The sequence below is a fragment of the Sus scrofa genome, chromosome 3 (assembly GCF_054392235.1).
Source record: "Sus scrofa isolate SSC_HxYL_T2T_F1_AM1 chromosome 3, Sscrofa_HxYL_maternal_Yorkshire_Landrace_v2.0, whole genome shotgun sequence".
In the NCBI taxonomy this organism is placed as follows: Eukaryota; Metazoa; Chordata; class Mammalia; order Artiodactyla; family Suidae; genus Sus; species Sus scrofa.
Genome location: NC_139385.1, coordinates 10,898,725 through 10,915,262, shown reverse-complemented (window position 1 = coordinate 10,915,262; position 16,538 = coordinate 10,898,725). Strand labels below are relative to the sequence as shown.

Sequence of the window (16,538 nt, the reverse complement as noted above, 5' to 3'; positions counted from 1 at the left end):
ATCCTGCCTTGACAAGTGGGATGGCGTCACCCTTGCACGCAGTGTCCCCACTTCTGGAACACCCTCCTCCGCTATAACCCCTTCACCTTGCCGACTGACTCCTACTCGTCCTTCAGATCTCCACTCAAGCATCCCTTCTGCAGGGCCAGTCGGAAGCCTCGGTTTTATGCTCTCACTTTCCTGTACGTAGGTACTGAGCGTGTGATTACATATCCGTCTGTATCTTCCCCACTAGACTGTCAGGTCTGTGCGTTGGTCGGGGGGCACGCTTACATCCCCAGCACCTGGCAATTAGTGCTCAGGAAATGAAGCCACCAAAACGCTGGCAGGGGAGGCTGGTGTGTATCTTGCGGGCTGCTGTTTCTCAAAGGGAGTGGAGGGAGTGGAGGTTGCTGGGTTTCAAAACACAGACTCCCTCCATCCCAAAAGAGGAGGTGTCCTCACCCCACCCAGTTCAAAAATCTGTGCGTGTGATGAGGCTGTTACTGCGCACGGGAGTCTGGAGGTGGGGGAAAAGGTTGGCCAGAGTTAGCAAGGCCTCTGGGGAGGAGGGTTCTGGAGCAGAGGAGAGAGAGGATGAAAGCAGGAAGGAAGGAGATGGAACATCTCTGGGCCTGGTGGGAAGCTTGGCAGAAGGAGGTACAGGTAAAGCCTGTAGGTGGCAGAAAGGGGGCCCAGAGGTGTTCCTGACACCAGAGCATCACGTGCAGGCTCTGTCTCCTGCACAGGGTCCCCAGGAGCCTCCCCATCCTGCTCAGAAGAAAATAAATACGCCACACTGTCCACTGTCGTGTGGCTCATTAGCTTGTGGTTTTGTTCACCGGCTGTCTGGAGAAAGGTGTCCATGTCTAGAAAGGTATGAGTTTCCAAGAACATCTGCAGGAGGAAGGAAGGAAGGAGCACATGTCCTCAACGTGCTCCCTGAGTCTGGGGGAGGCCCAGGGGATTCGTGTGCAGAACAGGCTGCTGTGAGGATTAAACAAGATAACGCAGAAGAAAGTCTGGGCAGTTTAATACACTCAGCTTCAAAATCGAGGAAGAGAGAGGCTGGGTTGGAGGCAGGGGGGCGGGGGGGTGGCATGGGAGGAGGCTGGACAGGAGTCCCACAGCAAACCTCAAGGGGGCTTCCAGGAGCCCTGGCGACCCCAGCTTGACTGATACCCCTGCCCCACCCGGCCGGCGGGCAGGAATTTGCCCTGGTGACCTCCCCAGGCGCACTCCTGTCACCATGGTGACCAGTGGAGGAACAAGCAGCCTGATTGTCCCTGCTCAGCGGGGCAGGTGAAACCCTGACCACGTGACCGATACTGAGCCAGGTGCGGTTGAGGGACAACCGCTGCCTCCCTGCCTTAACCCATTCAACGCCACCACCACCAGGGTGCAGTATCCCTGCCGCCAGAGGCCGCACCTCTTCGGCTCTTGGTCCCCAGCTACATCAGCGGTGATGACACATCCAGAGCACTGGCCTAGGAGTAACACAGGAAGCCCAGGAAGGACTTCAGGCTGGCTGTGCTCGGGCTGCATGTTGGGAGCTGGGTGATTTCACTTCCCGTGGCCCCATTTTTTCCAGAAGTTAAATGAGGATGTTCCCACACTCCCACTCCACGGGGAGGTTGCACTGCTGGGAACAGGGTTGTGGAAGTGGAGACTGGATCCCCGAGGTAGAGTGGTCTTATTCTGTGGCCAGCTTCTCCACCCACATATAGCATCTCAGGGACTTGACACCCCCCAAGAGGAAGACCGTCACCAACCAATAGCAAGTCCACTGGCTCATTCCTGACAAACTGGGAGGGGTGGGTGGCCCTCAGGTTGACCCCTCCCCAGCACCCCATCACCACAGTCCTTCCCAGGTAGCAACAACCTCTCTCCTGGCCCGACCGATTTTTCTGGAGTGTTGAAGTGGAAACCTCAAGCCAACTGGTTTTTCTGCTTACCAGCTGGCCAGGCCCTAACCAGCCACGTGACATAGCTGGAGCTGAGGACTCAGAAATGTTTCAGGGCTGCTCCTGCCCCTAGACCTAGGGCTCTGGCTGGGCACAGATGGTCAAGGGCTGTGGGCCAGGTTCAGGTTTCTCAGATAGTAGGCTGGGGTGGGATGGGGGCCCACTTGAAACCATCTCTGAAATGCTATTCTTCTGAATCACCAACAGGACATCAACCCTTTTCCCCTCCATCCACGGATTCTAGCAAAACATCCTGCTCGATCTCCTCCAAAGACCCCTCCCAAACCTTGGACCCGTCCCCATCTAGGGCTCAGATGTTCTCATCATTCCCGTAATGAGTATGCTGGCAGTAAATGATCACACCACTTGGTGTGTTTAGTCTCCAGTGACCTCAAAACCCTCCTCAGATTAGAACAAAACACCTGTCCATCACCAAGCTGGCTCAAGACGGGGCCACTTCATTAGGGAAGGCATTTATTAGGTCATGGAGTCAGGGTGCTGTACTGACTCCATCAGGCCTGTCCTAAGGAGGTGGGGGAGAAGGCAGTGTGACCCACTGGTCCAGCTACCAGCTGAATCTATACCTAAGCCTCAGCTCGTGCCCGAATCTCTCCATTGTCTTTCTGTAAAATGACTATTGCCCTTTGCACCAGATGAGCAAAACATGACCCAGGTCCTCTAGGAGCCCCCAGACTATGGTGGACACATAGAAAGCCAGTTCTGGAGTTCCTGTCATGGCGAAGCAGAAACGAATCCGACTAGGAACGATGAGGTTGCGGGTTCAATTCATGGCCTCATTCAGTGGGTTAGCATTGCTGTGAGCTGTGGTGTAGACCACAGATGCAGCTCAGATTCTGCGTGGCTCTGGCTGTGGAGTAGGCCGGCAGCTGTAGCTCTGATTGGACCCCTAGCCTGGGAACCTCCATATGCCATGGGTGTGGCCCTAAAAAGACCAAAAAAAAAGCCAGTTCTGTAATATTATACAATAGACTCTAACATATGCTTTGAGAACAAGGGGTGGGAGAGATTAGTTTCAACTGGGGGAATCTGGGAAGGCTTAAGGAAAGTGGAAGCAGTTATCCAGGGCCTTAAAAGATGTGGAGGACTTGGGCAACTAGCTTTCTGGAAGGTGGACACAGCATCCCAGCAAGGGGCAGTGCTGGGTGTAAAGACCTAAAGCAAGGTGTTCAGCGTAGTAATCAGGGTGCCTGGTGAGCTATCGAGAGAATGGGGAGCATGGGTGGATAGACAGGTAAGATCAGACAGGAGCAAGCCTGGGGTGCTGTGAAGTTTCAACTCTCAACTTTACAGATGGGAAGTCCCTGATGGTTTCTGAGCAGAAGAATGCTGTAGAAAGAGCAGCTACTCCTGCAACTGCCGAAGGCTGGACTGCGGTGGGAACCAGCCTAGGTAGAAGGCAATGTCGCCACTGCTACCCCATCCCCAGACTGAGGAGAGAAAATGGCAACCAGGGGCGTTCCCTTCGTGGCTCAGCGGCTAACGAACACGACTAGGATCCAAGAGGATGCCGGTTCCATCCCTGGCCTCGCTCAGTGGGTTAAGGGTCTCAGGTTGCCATGAGCCGTGGAATATAGGCCGCGGACGCAGCTCGGATCCAGCAATGCTATGGCTGTGGCTGTGGCCGGCAGCTGCAGCTCCAATTCCACCCCTAGCCTGGGAACTTCCATATGCCCCGGGTGTGGCCCTCAAAAGCAAAACGAACAACCACTGTAAACCAGCTATAACGAAAAAAAAATCATTTTATATATATAAAAAAAAAGAAAAAAAAGAAAATGGCAGCCCGTCAGAGTTCCAAAAGGAGGTGACCAGCCAGCAGACGTGCTAATGGGGTGGGAGGCGTGTTTATTTCTCTGCTGGTAAACGGTGGGCGGGGGTGAGCGTATCTGAACCATTTCGGCTCAGTGCGGCAAATGTCCTCTCTAGTACGAACACCTGGCCTCCCACTTTGACTCGAAGTCCAGAGGTTCCAGTTCTGCCTCTCGTAAAAGTCATTTGCCTCCACTTCCCCATCTGTAAAGGGCGGGGCAGGCGGGGGTGTGAGGTTGGAGATCACCTCTAGAGTCCCTCCTAGCTCTTTTCTAGAGTCAGGATTGGTAAGAGGTGCTCTGTCTGGCCTGCCTGAGCCCCTGGCTGTGAAGCACGGCGCCTCCTAGCTGGCGCCTCGACGACGGGAGCCACTCCTGGCGCCTCTCGCCCGCGCCCGCCAGCGGCACAGAAAATAAGGGACCCACCCAAGGCGGCGCGTGAGGGCAAAGGAACAAGCCAGGTGTGGGGCCGGCAGCGGGCCCAGGCAGGACCTCCTATGCTAGTCAAGGATCTGCCCCGCGGCCACCTTGAGTTCACGCCCAAACTCCGGTCTTCAAGAGCACCTGGGACCTAACTCCCAAACCGCAAGCCCCGATTCCCCACAAGGATTCTGTACGGGGCGGGGCCTGGCGGAGCATTGTGGGGGCGGGGCCAAAGTACTGGGTGGCTCCGCCCGGGACGTGGCCAGGGCGGTGCTCTCCTGTGGGGGAAAATGCCCGCAGGCGTACGTACTGGCGCAAGGGGCGGAGCTGGGAGAGACCGACAGTTCTCTGGAATTACGTAAGGAAACGTGGCGACGGAGGGGCGTTCCGCCTTGGGGGGCGGGGGAGAGGGTGGAGCTCCAGTCGGAACTGGGCGGGGGCCCGCCTAAAGACGCAAGGCGTGGCTAGCGAACAGCACGAGGTTCGCGCCAGGTCTCCGATCCCGGGGATGCTCCGCTGCGCCCGCGCCTGGAGGCTCCCCCATAGGGGGATCGGCCCCTCCAGTCCCAGCTTCTCCAGAGTGCCTGTTGCACTCAGCAGCAGCCAAGGCGGCACAGAGCCGAGGTCAGTCAAGGGCGCCGGGGTGGGAGGCCTTCCTTCGCCCCTCCCCCTCCATTCCGGCCCAGGTGGTTCCTTTTCCTCTGCTTGGGCCCGCCCCCTCCCGAGGCCGCTCCCTAAGCGGCTTTCCCAGCTGGCTCAGACCCTCCGCTCATCCTTGTTCCTTCCGTCAGGCCGGTGCCGCTTTCCTACAAGCTTTTGGACGGGGAGGTAGCCCGCCCGCCCCTCGTCTTTTTGCATGGGCTCTTTGGAAGCAAAGCCAACTTCAGCTCCATCGCCAAGGCCCTAGCCCAGCAGACTGGCAGGAGGGTAAGCTTCCAGAGGCGGGCCCGGAGAGAGGCGGGCCTTGGTGGGCGGGGCCCTAGAGGAGGCAGACTAGAGGCCCGCTTCTCTGTCCCCAGCGCCGGTAGAGGCAGGTCTCTGAGCGGAAATGAAAGAAAAGGTTGTCCTTCTAAGTATGGAGCCCGCAGGGCAGGCAGACCTAGGCCATAGATGAACCCCATACATTCCCTTGTGCTTTCACCCATCCATTCCTTCATTCGTGTTTTGGATGCCTGAGTGCTCCACCTTGAGCTAGGCTCTGCCGTCCCATGCCTAAGTGCCAACACCTTACCCCCAAGAGGGCCAGACCCTGCTTATTCCCCAAGGATGACAGGGGGCTCACCAGCTCTTATCAGCAACCCGTTCTTCTGTGCTCCAACTATTGCAAATTCTGCTTTCTCTGTAGTTGCTACCCAGCTAGGCCAGACCTCCAGAGACGTGGTCACACTCCTTGGGCCTTCTGGCAGAGTGGCTCCTGGTTCTTCATCTGAACCTCCAAGGTCCGAGAACTGAGTCCTCTCATCACCTGGGCCCTTTTTCCTCTTCTGGATCTCCCCCCAGGCTCTCCATCTCCCTCAGCCTGCAGGCCTGCCAGGCTTTAGGTTATGCCCGGAATGTACATGCCATTGCTGTCCCCATCTCACCTGCTCCCCAGGTGCTGACAGTGGATGCTCGAAACCATGGCGACAGCCCCCACAGCCCAGACATGAGCTACGAGGCCATGAGCCAGGATCTGCAGGACCTCCTGCCCCAGCTGGGCCTAGTGCCCTGCGTCCTCATTGGCCACAGCATGGGAGGCAAGACAGCCATGCTGCTGGCACTTCAAAGGGTGAGCCATCCCTGTCTTTCTCTCATCCATTGCGGGCCCTGAGCACCCAACAGGCAACCTGGGACTCCAAGGAGCCTTGGACAGCCAAGTTCAGGACTCAGAAACTATGCCTGGAGTTCCCGTCGTGGCGCAGTGGTTAACGAATCTGACTAGGAACCATGAGGTTGCGGGTTCGGTCCCTGCCCTTGCTCAGTGGGTTAATGATCCAGTGTTGCCGTGAGCTGTGGTGGAGGTGGCAGATGCAGCTCGGATCCAGCGTTGCTGTGGCTCTGGCGTAGGCCAGTGGCTGCAGCTCCGATTCCACCCCTAGCCTGGAAACCTCCATATGCCGCGGGAGCGGCCCAAGAAATAGCAAAAAAAAGACCAAAAAAAAGAAACTATGCCTGAAACCCACTGTGCCTGCCCTAGGGTCCCCATCTCATTTTCTCCTGCAGCCAGAGCTGGTGGAGCGCCTGATTGCCGTGGACATTAGCCCAGTGGAGAGCACATCCAGCTCGAACTTTCCGAACTACGTAGCAGCCATGAAGGCCATAGACCTCCCGAATGGGGCATCCCTCTCCAGTGCCCGGAAACTGGCCAGTGAGAAGCTCAGCTCTGTCATCCAGGTAATGCACCCCCGCTCCTGAATGGCACTGTGGGCTGGGACCTGTCAAAGGAGGAGGGGCAGCCCCACGCCTCACAGTCCCCCCCAACACAACTACTGAACCCCCACAGAGCATAAGCGTACGGCAGTTCCTTCTTACCAACCTGGTGGAGGTGGATGGGCACTTCGTGTGGAGAGTGAACTTGGACGCTTTGTCCCAGCACTGGGACAAAATCTTGAACTTCCCACCACGGCAAGAATCCTACTCTGGACCAGCCCTCTTCCTCATTGGTGGAAACTCTCAATTCGTGCTGTAAGCCAGGCAGGGTGGTGGGAGTGGTGTGCCCGACTTATCTGGCCCCCCAGCCTGGGGAGCCTGCCTCTGGGAGGGCCTGAGGGTTGGCCAGGGGTGCCTGAGAACCCGGAAACCCCACTGGGCATGTGGGTTCGCGTGGCTCTCCATCTAGCCCCACTTGGCCTCTGCTTCTCTCCTTCTCGCCCCATCTTCCTACTTTCACACCTTCTTGGCGGCCTTCTCTCCGTTGGACAGTCCCAGCCACCACCCTGAGATTAGGCGGCTCTTCCCTCGGGCTCAGATGCAGACCTTGCCTAATGCTGGCCACTTGGTCCACAGCGACAGCCCGCAAGACTTCATGGCTGCCATCCGAAGCTTCCTGGCCTAAAAGTTGCCGGCCAGAGGGGACATGAAACCCCAAACTTCAAGGCCCCGCAGGCTGCTCCTTGTTCCAGCACAGAAGGACTCAGGTGGGCACTGAGGGCACGAGGATGTAGAGGGGTTCAGACCTCAAACTTTAATGAATAAACGTACTCTTCCCAAGGTCTTGGGCTGAGTTCTCTCACCGCCAGTGTCCCCATCGACCCAAGGGGAGTCGGACCCAGGGGGTCCTGGCAGTTCCAGAGTTCACTGGGGCTCCCAGACCCTCTCCCAGGCCGCCCCTGGACTCTCTCTGCAGCTGACTCTCCACCCGCTGCCTCACCAGCTGCTGCATGTCCTCCTGGGGGCAGGAGAGCAGGTTCAGGGGCCAGGCCTCTGCCCGTCTGGCCCTGCCCGCCCCCCAGGCCCGGCCGGCATTCCCACCCTACCTCCCAGGCCTCCACCTCCTGCTTCAGTCTCAGCTTCTCCTCCAGAACTTCCAACAGCTGGGCCTCCACGGCTCGCAACTTGGCTTTGCACGTGTCCAGCTCAGCCTCCACTGCCCGCTTCCTAAGGGGGCAGAGAGAGCTTGAGGCTCAGGCCCCGCACATCTGCTTCTGAGCCCTGGGGGTGGACAGGTGTGGCCACAGTCCCTGCCTTATGACAGGGTGGGCTGTTGTGTGGCTTTCCTTCTAGGAATGCCTGCCTTCCCCCCTCCCCCTCCTGGCAGGGCCAAGCCTTGGGGGGCGAGCCCTCTGCCACCCTCCCAAGCCCCACAGGCGGCTGCCTCTCACTTGGCAATGGCTTCATCCCGCTCCCGCAGGACCTGGTCCAGCAAGGGCTCTGTCTGGGTGTCCCCCAGTGCTCCAGCCACTTGGGATTCTGCGCTCTGTTGTAGGGGGACAGAGGAGGGAGCAGCGACTTGGGGCTTGCCTGGATGAGGTGTCCCACTGGCCCTTTCTGCCCTGGCCTTGGCCCTGATGCTCATGGCAGGAGGGGAAGGGTCTGAGCTGTTCTGTACCTGCCCCAGTGCTCTGGTATTGTGGGCAGGGGACCCCTCCATGCTGAGGGCGTAGTTGGTGTGGCCCTTTCCTGCCTAAGGGTAAGCAGTGGGGGCAGGGTGTTTGGACCCCAAGGAGGAAAGTTCTCACCCGACCCCCAGGAAAGAGACAAGGTGGGTTCAGAAGGACACTTACCCCTCGAGGGCCCCAGACTGAGAGTGGCCTGGTGACTGGGACTTCTGTCAGCGGGGTGGGGCAGGCGGAGGACATGGCCCTTTGCCCTCCCCGTCAGGGCACTCCCTGTCAGGCCCCGCCCTGGACAAGCTGGCCATGCCCCTGCCTCCCCTCCTGGTTCCTGGAACCCTCCAGCCAGAGCCACGGTTTCCTCAGCTCCTTCCTTGCCCAGCCGTGTGTGCCCCTCACCCCAAGGGGGTGCTCTACTCACATCAGGAGGTGAGAAAGGCCTGACAGGGCCAGAAGGGCTCTAGTGCTGCGACAGGTGCTCCAGTCCCCCGTCCCGAAGAGCTGGCAGCTTAGGACCTTGAATGGCATCCACACACGCAACCATAACCTTAGCAGGAAACAGAAGGAAAAATGTTTTAACTGTCCCTGGCAAATTCCATCTAACATCTTGAAGAACCATCTTCCCTAGCAATTTCCTCTAATATTCCTACAATATTGCTCATTATTCTTCCAGTATTTCCGCAGTATTGCTCATTATTCCTCCAGTATTCCCACAATATTGCTCGTTAGTCCTCCAATATTTCCAGCATGCTGATTCTGGAGCGTGGGTGGTCTCCCGTGCTCTGAGGGGACGGGGGCTTGGAATCTCAGTGACTCACACCTCCCTCACCTGTGCTCACCTGAGGTGACATCAGAGGTGCAGGAGGGCCTCCCTGTTGAGAGGCTTTTGCAGCAAGGTTACATCTTGGGGGTTAGGCCGTCAGCCCTGCTCTAAACAGTAAATACTTCCTCCAGGACCCTCCCGGAAACTCCCTGTAGTCCTGACGCCTGATCGTCCATGGGTTCCATTCAGCCAGGTGCCTCTCCAGCAGCCAGACTCCACAATTTCTTGGTTGAACCCCAGGTGAGGAGGTGGGGTCAGACCCTACCCCAAGCACCCCATTTGTGGAGGAGATCAATTCAGTAGTGTGTTTCCGAGGCTGCTTTGTGCCCTGATCCAGGGACCCCCAGGTCTAGCAGGAATGAAGCATAGAGAAAATCAGAAAAGGGTGTCAGGGAGTCTGGGGACAGTGGGAGCACAAAGGCCCCTCACAGCCAGTCACAGGGGTTCCACAGGAGCTTGTTGGGAAAGCAGTCCCATGAGCCAGTGGGAGTCAGCCAGAAGGGCTAACACTAATGCCAGGCACTTATTTTAACTTTTTACTTTGACACAATTTCACACTGCCTTTCAATATCCAAAAAAAGTATCTTTAGGGTAAAAAAAAAAATGTAATATGGTATCAAACATTGTGCCCAGTTGTCCCATCTCTCTGGTCTCCCTCAATCTAGAACAATTTGCAGGCTTTCTTTGAATTTTGACCTTAGAAAAAAAATGTTTTTGACCTTGACATTTTTGAAGATTATAGGGAGCTTATTTTGTAGACTGTCCTTCAATTTGGGTTTGTCCATTCTTTCCTCACAGTGAGACCACTGTTACACATTTGGGCAGAAAGACCACAAAAATGATGCCATGTTCTTGTATCTGGTACTGTTTGGAACCATGTCTGGTGGTGGGCTTTTTTTTTTTTTTTTAAACCACCGTGCCTGCAGCATCTGGAGGTTCCCGGGCTAGAGGTCGAATCAGAGCTGCCAGCCTACACCTCAGCCATAGCAATGCGGGATGTGAACCACATCTGAGACCTATACCACAGCTTGCAGCAATGCTGGATCCTTAACCCACTGAGTGAGGCCCTGGATTGAACCCACATCTTCACGGACACTTATGTTGTCTTCTTGACCTGCTGAACCACAGTGGCAGCTCCTGTGGTGGTGATGCTCATCACTGATTGATCATGATGAGTAAGTAGTGGGTAAGGGAGATACTTTAAGATTATGAAACATCAGGCGTTCCCATCGTGGCTCAGCGGAAATGAATCTGACTAGCATCCATGAGGACGTAGGTTCGATCCCTGGCCTCACTCAGTGGGTTAAGGATCTTGCATTCCCGTGAGCTGTGGTGTAGGTCACAGACGCAGCTTGACTCTGGCATTGCTGTGGCTGTGGCTTAGGCCGGCGGCTACAGCTCCAATTAGACTTCTAGCCTGGGAACCTCCATGTGCCATGGGTGCGGCCCTAAGAAAACAAAACAAAACTATGAAATATCCTTTTCTTCAACTCACTTTCACCCATAAGTTCAGCATCCATTGATGTTTCTTGTTCAAATTAATTATTAATACAATGGCTTGCAAATGGTGATTTTCTAATTTCATCATTTCTTCTACATTTATTAGCTGGCATTCTTTTTTTTTTTTTTTTTTTTGCTGTTTAGGGCTGCATCCGCAACATATGGAAGTTCCCAGGCTAGGGGTCGAATCAGAGCTATAGCTGCCAGCCTACGCCAGAGCTACAGCAACATGGGATCCGAGCCGCATCTGTGACCTACACCACAGCTCAGGGCAGGGGCGGATCCTTAACCCACTGAGCAAGACCAGGGATCGAACCCACTTCCTCATGGACACTGGTTGGGTTTGTAACCCACAGAACCACCATGGGTACTCCCTATCATTTGATCATTGGGTATCCCTTACTGAGCTCTTGTCATTTTTTATGTGTGTCACCATTCTTTCTGGCTCAACAAGACAGTCCAAGTTCGTCTGGTTTTTTTCCTGCCCCTGCCCTGGAATTAGCCATTTTGGCAAGAATACCTGTTACTTTTGGGGGGAGAGTAATAGTGCTTAGAAACCAATATCTGGCTGTTGGTTGTGCTCAATGCAATTAGAGTAACCTCTGCTCCCAGACCCACACATGTTTAAATACACACACAAACACTCATTCAGGTCTATGTTTATTCCTTTACCTGTGTGGTGGTTAATTTTTTATGTCATCTCTACTGGGCCATGGGGTGCCCAGCCAGCTGGTTAAACATTACTTCTGGGTTTGTCTGTGAGGCTGTTTCCAGAGAGCTGAGCACTTGATTCGGTGGCCTGAGTAAAGCAGGTGGGCCTTCCCTGTGTGCACGGGCCTCATTCAATCCACTGAGGGCCTGGAGAGAACAAAAAGGCGGAGGAAAGGCGGAATCGTCTCTTGCGGACTGTGGAGCTGGGGTCTCCGTCTTCTCCTGCCCTTGAACTCGCATTTGCACCGTCAGCACTCCTGGTCCTCCGGAGTGCAGCCTTCCGTCTCAGTCTGCAACTCCACCACCCTGCTCTCCAAGTCTCCAGCTTGCCGACAGCAGATTGTGCGACTTCTCAGCCTCCATAATTGTGTGAGTCAATTCCTCATAATAAATCTCTTCCTCTATGTTTATCCTATTGGTTCTGGTTCTCTGGAAAACCCAGACTAATACAGTTTACATATATTGAAAAGCGGTTTCCATTCAGACCTTAAATGCCCATCCAGGACTTCCCATTATGGCGCAGCAGAAACGAATCCGACTAGGAACCATGAGGTTTCGGGTTCGGTCCCTGGCCTCACTCAGTGGGTTTAAGGATCTGGCGTTGCCGTGAGCTGTGGTGTGGGTTGCAGACACGGCTTGGATCTGCACGGCCATGGCTGTGGCGTTGGCCAGCAGCTGTAGCTCTGATTTGACTCCTAGCCTGGGAACCTCCATATACCGCGGGTGTGGCCCTAAAAAAGAAAAAAAAGATTCCAGTCCAGGGGCACAAGGTTCATCCTACCTTTCCAGATTTTTTACTCCCTTTTCCTTAGTTGTCTTCAATACATTTTTTTGTTTGTTTGTCTTTTTTGCAATTTCTTGGGCTGCTCTGGCGGCATATAGAGGTTCCCAGGCTAGGAGTTGGACCCACAACCTCATGGTTCCTAGTCGGATTTGTTAACCACTGAGCCACAACAGGAACTCCATTTTTTTTTCTCCAATAAATTTCATAATGTGTTCATTCTCCGTGTACATAGTGAATCTCCTGAAACCACAGGCTGCCCCTGACTTAGATGCTCTCCTTACAGGGCTTGGGTCCTGCAGGGCAGCCTTCCCACCCCACTCCAGGGCCATCCACATGCATGGCTCTGGCTGCCACGGGGCTGTCAAACACTTCTAAGAACCTTATAGTCATCCAGTCCACAGACATTTATTGAGCACCTACTATGCTCCAGGCATGGTTTCAAGTGATGGACATGAAACAGGAAGGTAGACGAGGTTCCCTAACCTCCAGAGCTCACGTTCTAGGGAAGGGAGCTAGATGGTAAACAAATAAATGCATATACCAGATGGTAAGAAGTGCGGAGAAAAAGAATGAAGGGAAAGAGAATGAGGAGTTTCCGTCGTGGTGCAGTGGAAACGAATATGACAGGCATCCACGAAGGACACAGGTTCGACCCCTGGCCTCACTCAGTGGGTTAAGGATCTGGTGTTGCCATGAGCGGTGGTGTAGGTCGCAGCCATGGCTCGGATCCCGGGTTGCTGTGGCTGTGGTGTAGGCACGACCTACACCTCTGATCGGACCCCCAGCCTGGGAACCTCCATACACTGCCGTGGGTGTGGCCCTAAAAAGACAAAAGAAAAAAAAGAGAATGAGAAAAGAGTAGGAGATTGCTATTTTATATAATTCTGTGCTAACCCTAGGAAGATCACAAATATTAACCCACCATTTGGATGAAAAATAACTATTCTCATGACTCAGAGTAATATTTCCAGTAACAGCATCGCTCACGGATTCAAAAAGTTCTATAATTCCAAGCACAAGCAAAGATGACCCTTTTGAGAAAACTGCACCAGGGAACTCAAGACGCGAGAGATGATACATGACACGTGACAGTGAGAAGCAGACATGCAAGTGAAAGGTTTCAATAAACGTCCCCAAACCATGAGCATGGAAAAGAATTACTTCCAAATAAATTTATTCTTAAAAATACATGATGTAAAATATTTGAATTTTAAATGTTTTCACTAAAGTGAGTGGCTTATTTTATCTGCATCCCTAAATGTTTAAATTAGAATATTGGGCCGAATTCCTTTTTTTAAATCTTCTCATTGGGAAAAGGAGGGCAATATATTCAGGCACGTAGTCAATTCCATCACAAAGCCCTACCTCAAATACCACACACAGAGCTGTGAGACTCATTCCCCAGCTGCCTGCTGCCCGTGTCTCCCTCCTCCGCTGCTCCCCCAGGATGGCTGAGCCTGGGGCCTCAAGACTGAGCTAGAAGATGGTTACAGGCTGATGGTGGCCTGGGATCAGGATAGATGGAAGGGGGAAGGAGAGCTACTGGCTGGGCAGGGCTGGGCTTTGTGGTCAGGACCGCTTGGATTTGCGGGGCTGGATGGCCTAGAAACCACTTCACCCACCCCTCACTACCTTGTTTCTCTTTCCCTCTCTGAGCCTTGTCGTCCTCACCTGCGCAATGGAACTAATGGAAGGCCTCCCAGACAGGTTCATGGCAAAGGTGACCCTTATATGATGGCCAGTGCTTTGTACAATAATGGGCCAGGGCCAGACCACAAAGCAGCAGGAAAGCAACAACAGGAGAGCATCAACGACACACGCAGTCTCTCCATCCGTGGAGCCTGGATCAGCTGCCCCTTCCTGATCTGCACTCCCCACAACTCTGCCCCAGGGACAGTTCTATTCCTGAAGCCTACACGAGCTGCCTCCCCTTCTTCCGCCAGACCCCGAAAGCCCCTGTACTTCCCTATCGTTGTCTTGTCACTGTCAAGGTGTTTCTCCCACCAGCCTGAGAGCTTCTGGAGGACACATGGTGACTGTCACCATCCCAACCTGGGTACACACATGCACTCTGCAATGAGGGCATGGGTGAGGCAACACTGGCCTTGCCCAGTAGGTGGCAGCAGTTCCTAATAGCAGGGATCCAGTGGTTAAGGGGTCCACCACGACTCTTCCAGCCTGTGGACTGGAAAGCCCGAACTGTGCCTGGACTTAGGGAGCTCCCAAATGCCCAGCTCTCAAATGAGTGCTCCTTTGAACCCCTGAACACAGCTCATTCAAGTATGCAAGTGTTTTTTTGTTTTTGTTTTTTGTCTTTTTGCCATTTCTTGGGCCGCTCCCGCGGCATATGGAGGTTCCCAGGCTAGGGGTCGAATCGGAGCTGTAGCTGCCGGCCTACACCAGAGCCACAGCAACGCAGGATCTGAGCCACGTCTGCGACCTACACCACAGCTCACGGCAACGCCGGATCGTTAACCCACTGAGCAAGAGCAGGGATCAAACCCGCAACCTCATGGTTCCTAGTCGGATTCATTAACCACTGCGCCACGACGGGAACTCCGTGCAAGTGTTTACTATTCACTCCACAGACACACTTTCTGTGCCAGTCTTGGGGAATCAATAAGAACATGAGCCCATTCCTTTCCTAGTTGGGATAAACACAGGGCTTTGTGGAGCCACATAGAAGGAGCCCAGAGCTCATTCTTGGGTGGTCAGGGACAAATTCTTGAAGGAGGTGACGCCTAGGAGGGAAGAACTAGAAGTCATTGGCCAGGTGCATGGTGACGAGAGAAGAGACAGGGAGGAGAGTGCTCCAGGCACGTGCAAAGACCCCAGAAGTGAGTGCAGAGCAGGCATCATGGCTGCTCACACAGTGGGAGCAACGGTGGCCTCCAGGAAGGAAGGCAGGGCCAGATCACAAAGGACACGGAAAGCCTTATTGGGGGGTAATGTTTGATGAATGAGTGAATGAGACTAAGACCTGTACCAGAAAGAAAGAGTATAAGGTGAAGAGCCCACATTCATTCTTTATTCATTTTTCATGCTACCATTCAATGTGCATCCCAACAAGTAATGTTTGGCATGACACTAGGACTCTCTGAGGGCAGGAGCTGTGTCTCCCCTTCTGCCCTCTCCCCATGAAGCCAGACACTGGGCTCTGGGGGCTGCAACCATGACTTGCCCCACTGAGTCACCCTGCACACAGAAATTACTCTGGACCAGGAAGCAGCACCTTCCCTGCCACCCATTTCCCAAAATCCTGGGAAGGCTCTCTGGCAGGTGAGTCCTGGTTTCGCATCTGTCAAATGGGGCACCGTCAATGTCTGGACAAGTGGAAGGGGTGTGGTCATCTCTCATGCCAGGCTACGTTGGAGCTAATCTTGGGCCAGACTTTCCAAGGAAGGAGGGATAGCTGGAACAGTGTCTCCAGCCTGTCTGCCAGCCAGCTAACCTATGCCCACCGTCTGGGAGAAGTGCCAGGCTCAGACACACTGGGCAGCAGGGGACTGGTCCAGCTCCAAAACAACACCTTGGCAGCCCTGGGGAAGGGAAGGGGGAGTGCTTGGCTCGAGGTCAAGAGCGTCTGGGCCAGGGCACAGAGGGGACAGCTGGGTGTGTGCATGTGGCTGTTGCTCAACGAGATGCTGGCAGGGAGCAGAAAAGGAGCATCTGCTCCTGACTAGCCGCCACCCACCACCCCTCTGCAGTACGCCAAAGATCTTTCCATTCGTCCAGAGAAGCTGGGCCCCAAACTAGCTGCCCCCAGCTTCTAGACAGGAAATAAGATCTCAGGGCTGGGGCTGGGATGCAGGGTTGAGAATGAAGGGAAAGGAGAAGGACATGGGACTACAACTTCGATCTCCTTCCCCAAAGATAGAGGGGCTCCTGCATCCCCTTGGGAGTGGGAACTAAAGGCAAAGGGGTGGTCTCGCAACATCAGGCATTGAACTGAGAAATCCTGGGGAAAGAGAGGGCCAGCATCTGAGAGTGGATAAGATGTTGGGGAGAGACAGGAAGGGTAAGGGCTCAAAGGCTGGAACCCTGGAGGCTTTGGGCTGGAGAAGGCTTCTGGAGAGGGATGCTGGAGGTCCTAAGGCAATAAGAGGAAGGAGGGAGGTGGGGTCTAACCTCTAGCAAATCCCTGGCGATGTGAGGCGCTCTAGGGGTGAAGATCCAGGGTCCAGAAGGAGGGATGCTGAGCGGCCGAATCGAGGGAGGGTTGAGATGGGGGAGGGAGCAGGGGCTCTGGGGCCCGACCCCAGGCAGGATCACGAGGCGTCGAGAACGCAGGGGGCCGAGGTTCCAGGGCTGTGACGCTTCTGGAGACCTGGTGTGAGGATGGGAGCGGGAAGCCAGAGGCCCTGACCCAGGTTCCAGGCCGGGACCGGCCGGGGCGGGGCGGGGCGGGCGCGGGGCGGGGCCGGACTGAGGGCTGGGCCGGGGTCCCGGGGGCCGGGGCGGGGCCGGGCTGGCGCTGCGCAGCCGCGGGGCGGCCGC

The 16,538-nt window shown here is 55.0% G+C and overlaps 1 protein-coding gene and 2 long non-coding RNA genes across 8 annotated transcripts; 2 read left to right on the top strand and 1 right to left on the bottom strand.

Annotated features, from left to right (window-relative positions):
• Positions 1-53: 53 nt before the first annotated feature.
• LOC146404390 (uncharacterized) lies at positions 54-3,737 on the top strand. Its single transcript, XR_014840260.1, has 2 exons — positions 54-182; positions 3,255-3,737. It is a non-coding gene; the product is annotated as an uncharacterized LOC146404390 (long non-coding RNA).
• Positions 2,401-16,439, bottom strand: BICDL3 (BICD family like 3). Its single transcript, XR_014840259.1, has 8 exons — positions 16,170-16,439; positions 11,219-11,404; positions 9,063-9,395; positions 8,645-8,770; positions 7,993-8,087; positions 7,648-7,768; positions 5,475-7,559; positions 2,401-5,230 (listed from the first exon to the last, which is right to left on the bottom strand). It is a non-coding gene; the product is annotated as a BICD family like 3 (long non-coding RNA).
• ABHD11 (abhydrolase domain containing 11) lies at positions 4,640-7,381 on the top strand. 6 transcript variants are annotated; one of them, XM_085016833.1, is made up of 7 exons: positions 4,640-4,816; positions 4,984-5,119; positions 5,538-5,631; positions 5,787-5,960; positions 6,395-6,565; positions 6,675-6,856; positions 7,178-7,381. In XM_085016833.1, exons 4-7 carry the CDS (start codon positions 5,838-5,840, stop codon positions 7,224-7,226), a joined length of 525 nt encoding a protein of 174 aa, XP_084872959.1. In that variant the 5' UTR covers positions 4,640-4,816; positions 4,984-5,119; positions 5,538-5,631; positions 5,787-5,837; the 3' UTR covers positions 7,227-7,381. The 6 variants fall into 6 exon arrangements, with proteins under 6 accessions (XP_084872959.1, XP_013850998.1, XP_005662039.1 ...); XM_013995544.2 differs by lacking the exon at positions 5,538-5,631; XM_005661982.4 differs by lacking the exon at positions 5,538-5,631 and having other exon boundaries at positions 7,094-7,381.
• Positions 16,440-16,538: the final 99 nt, after the last annotated feature.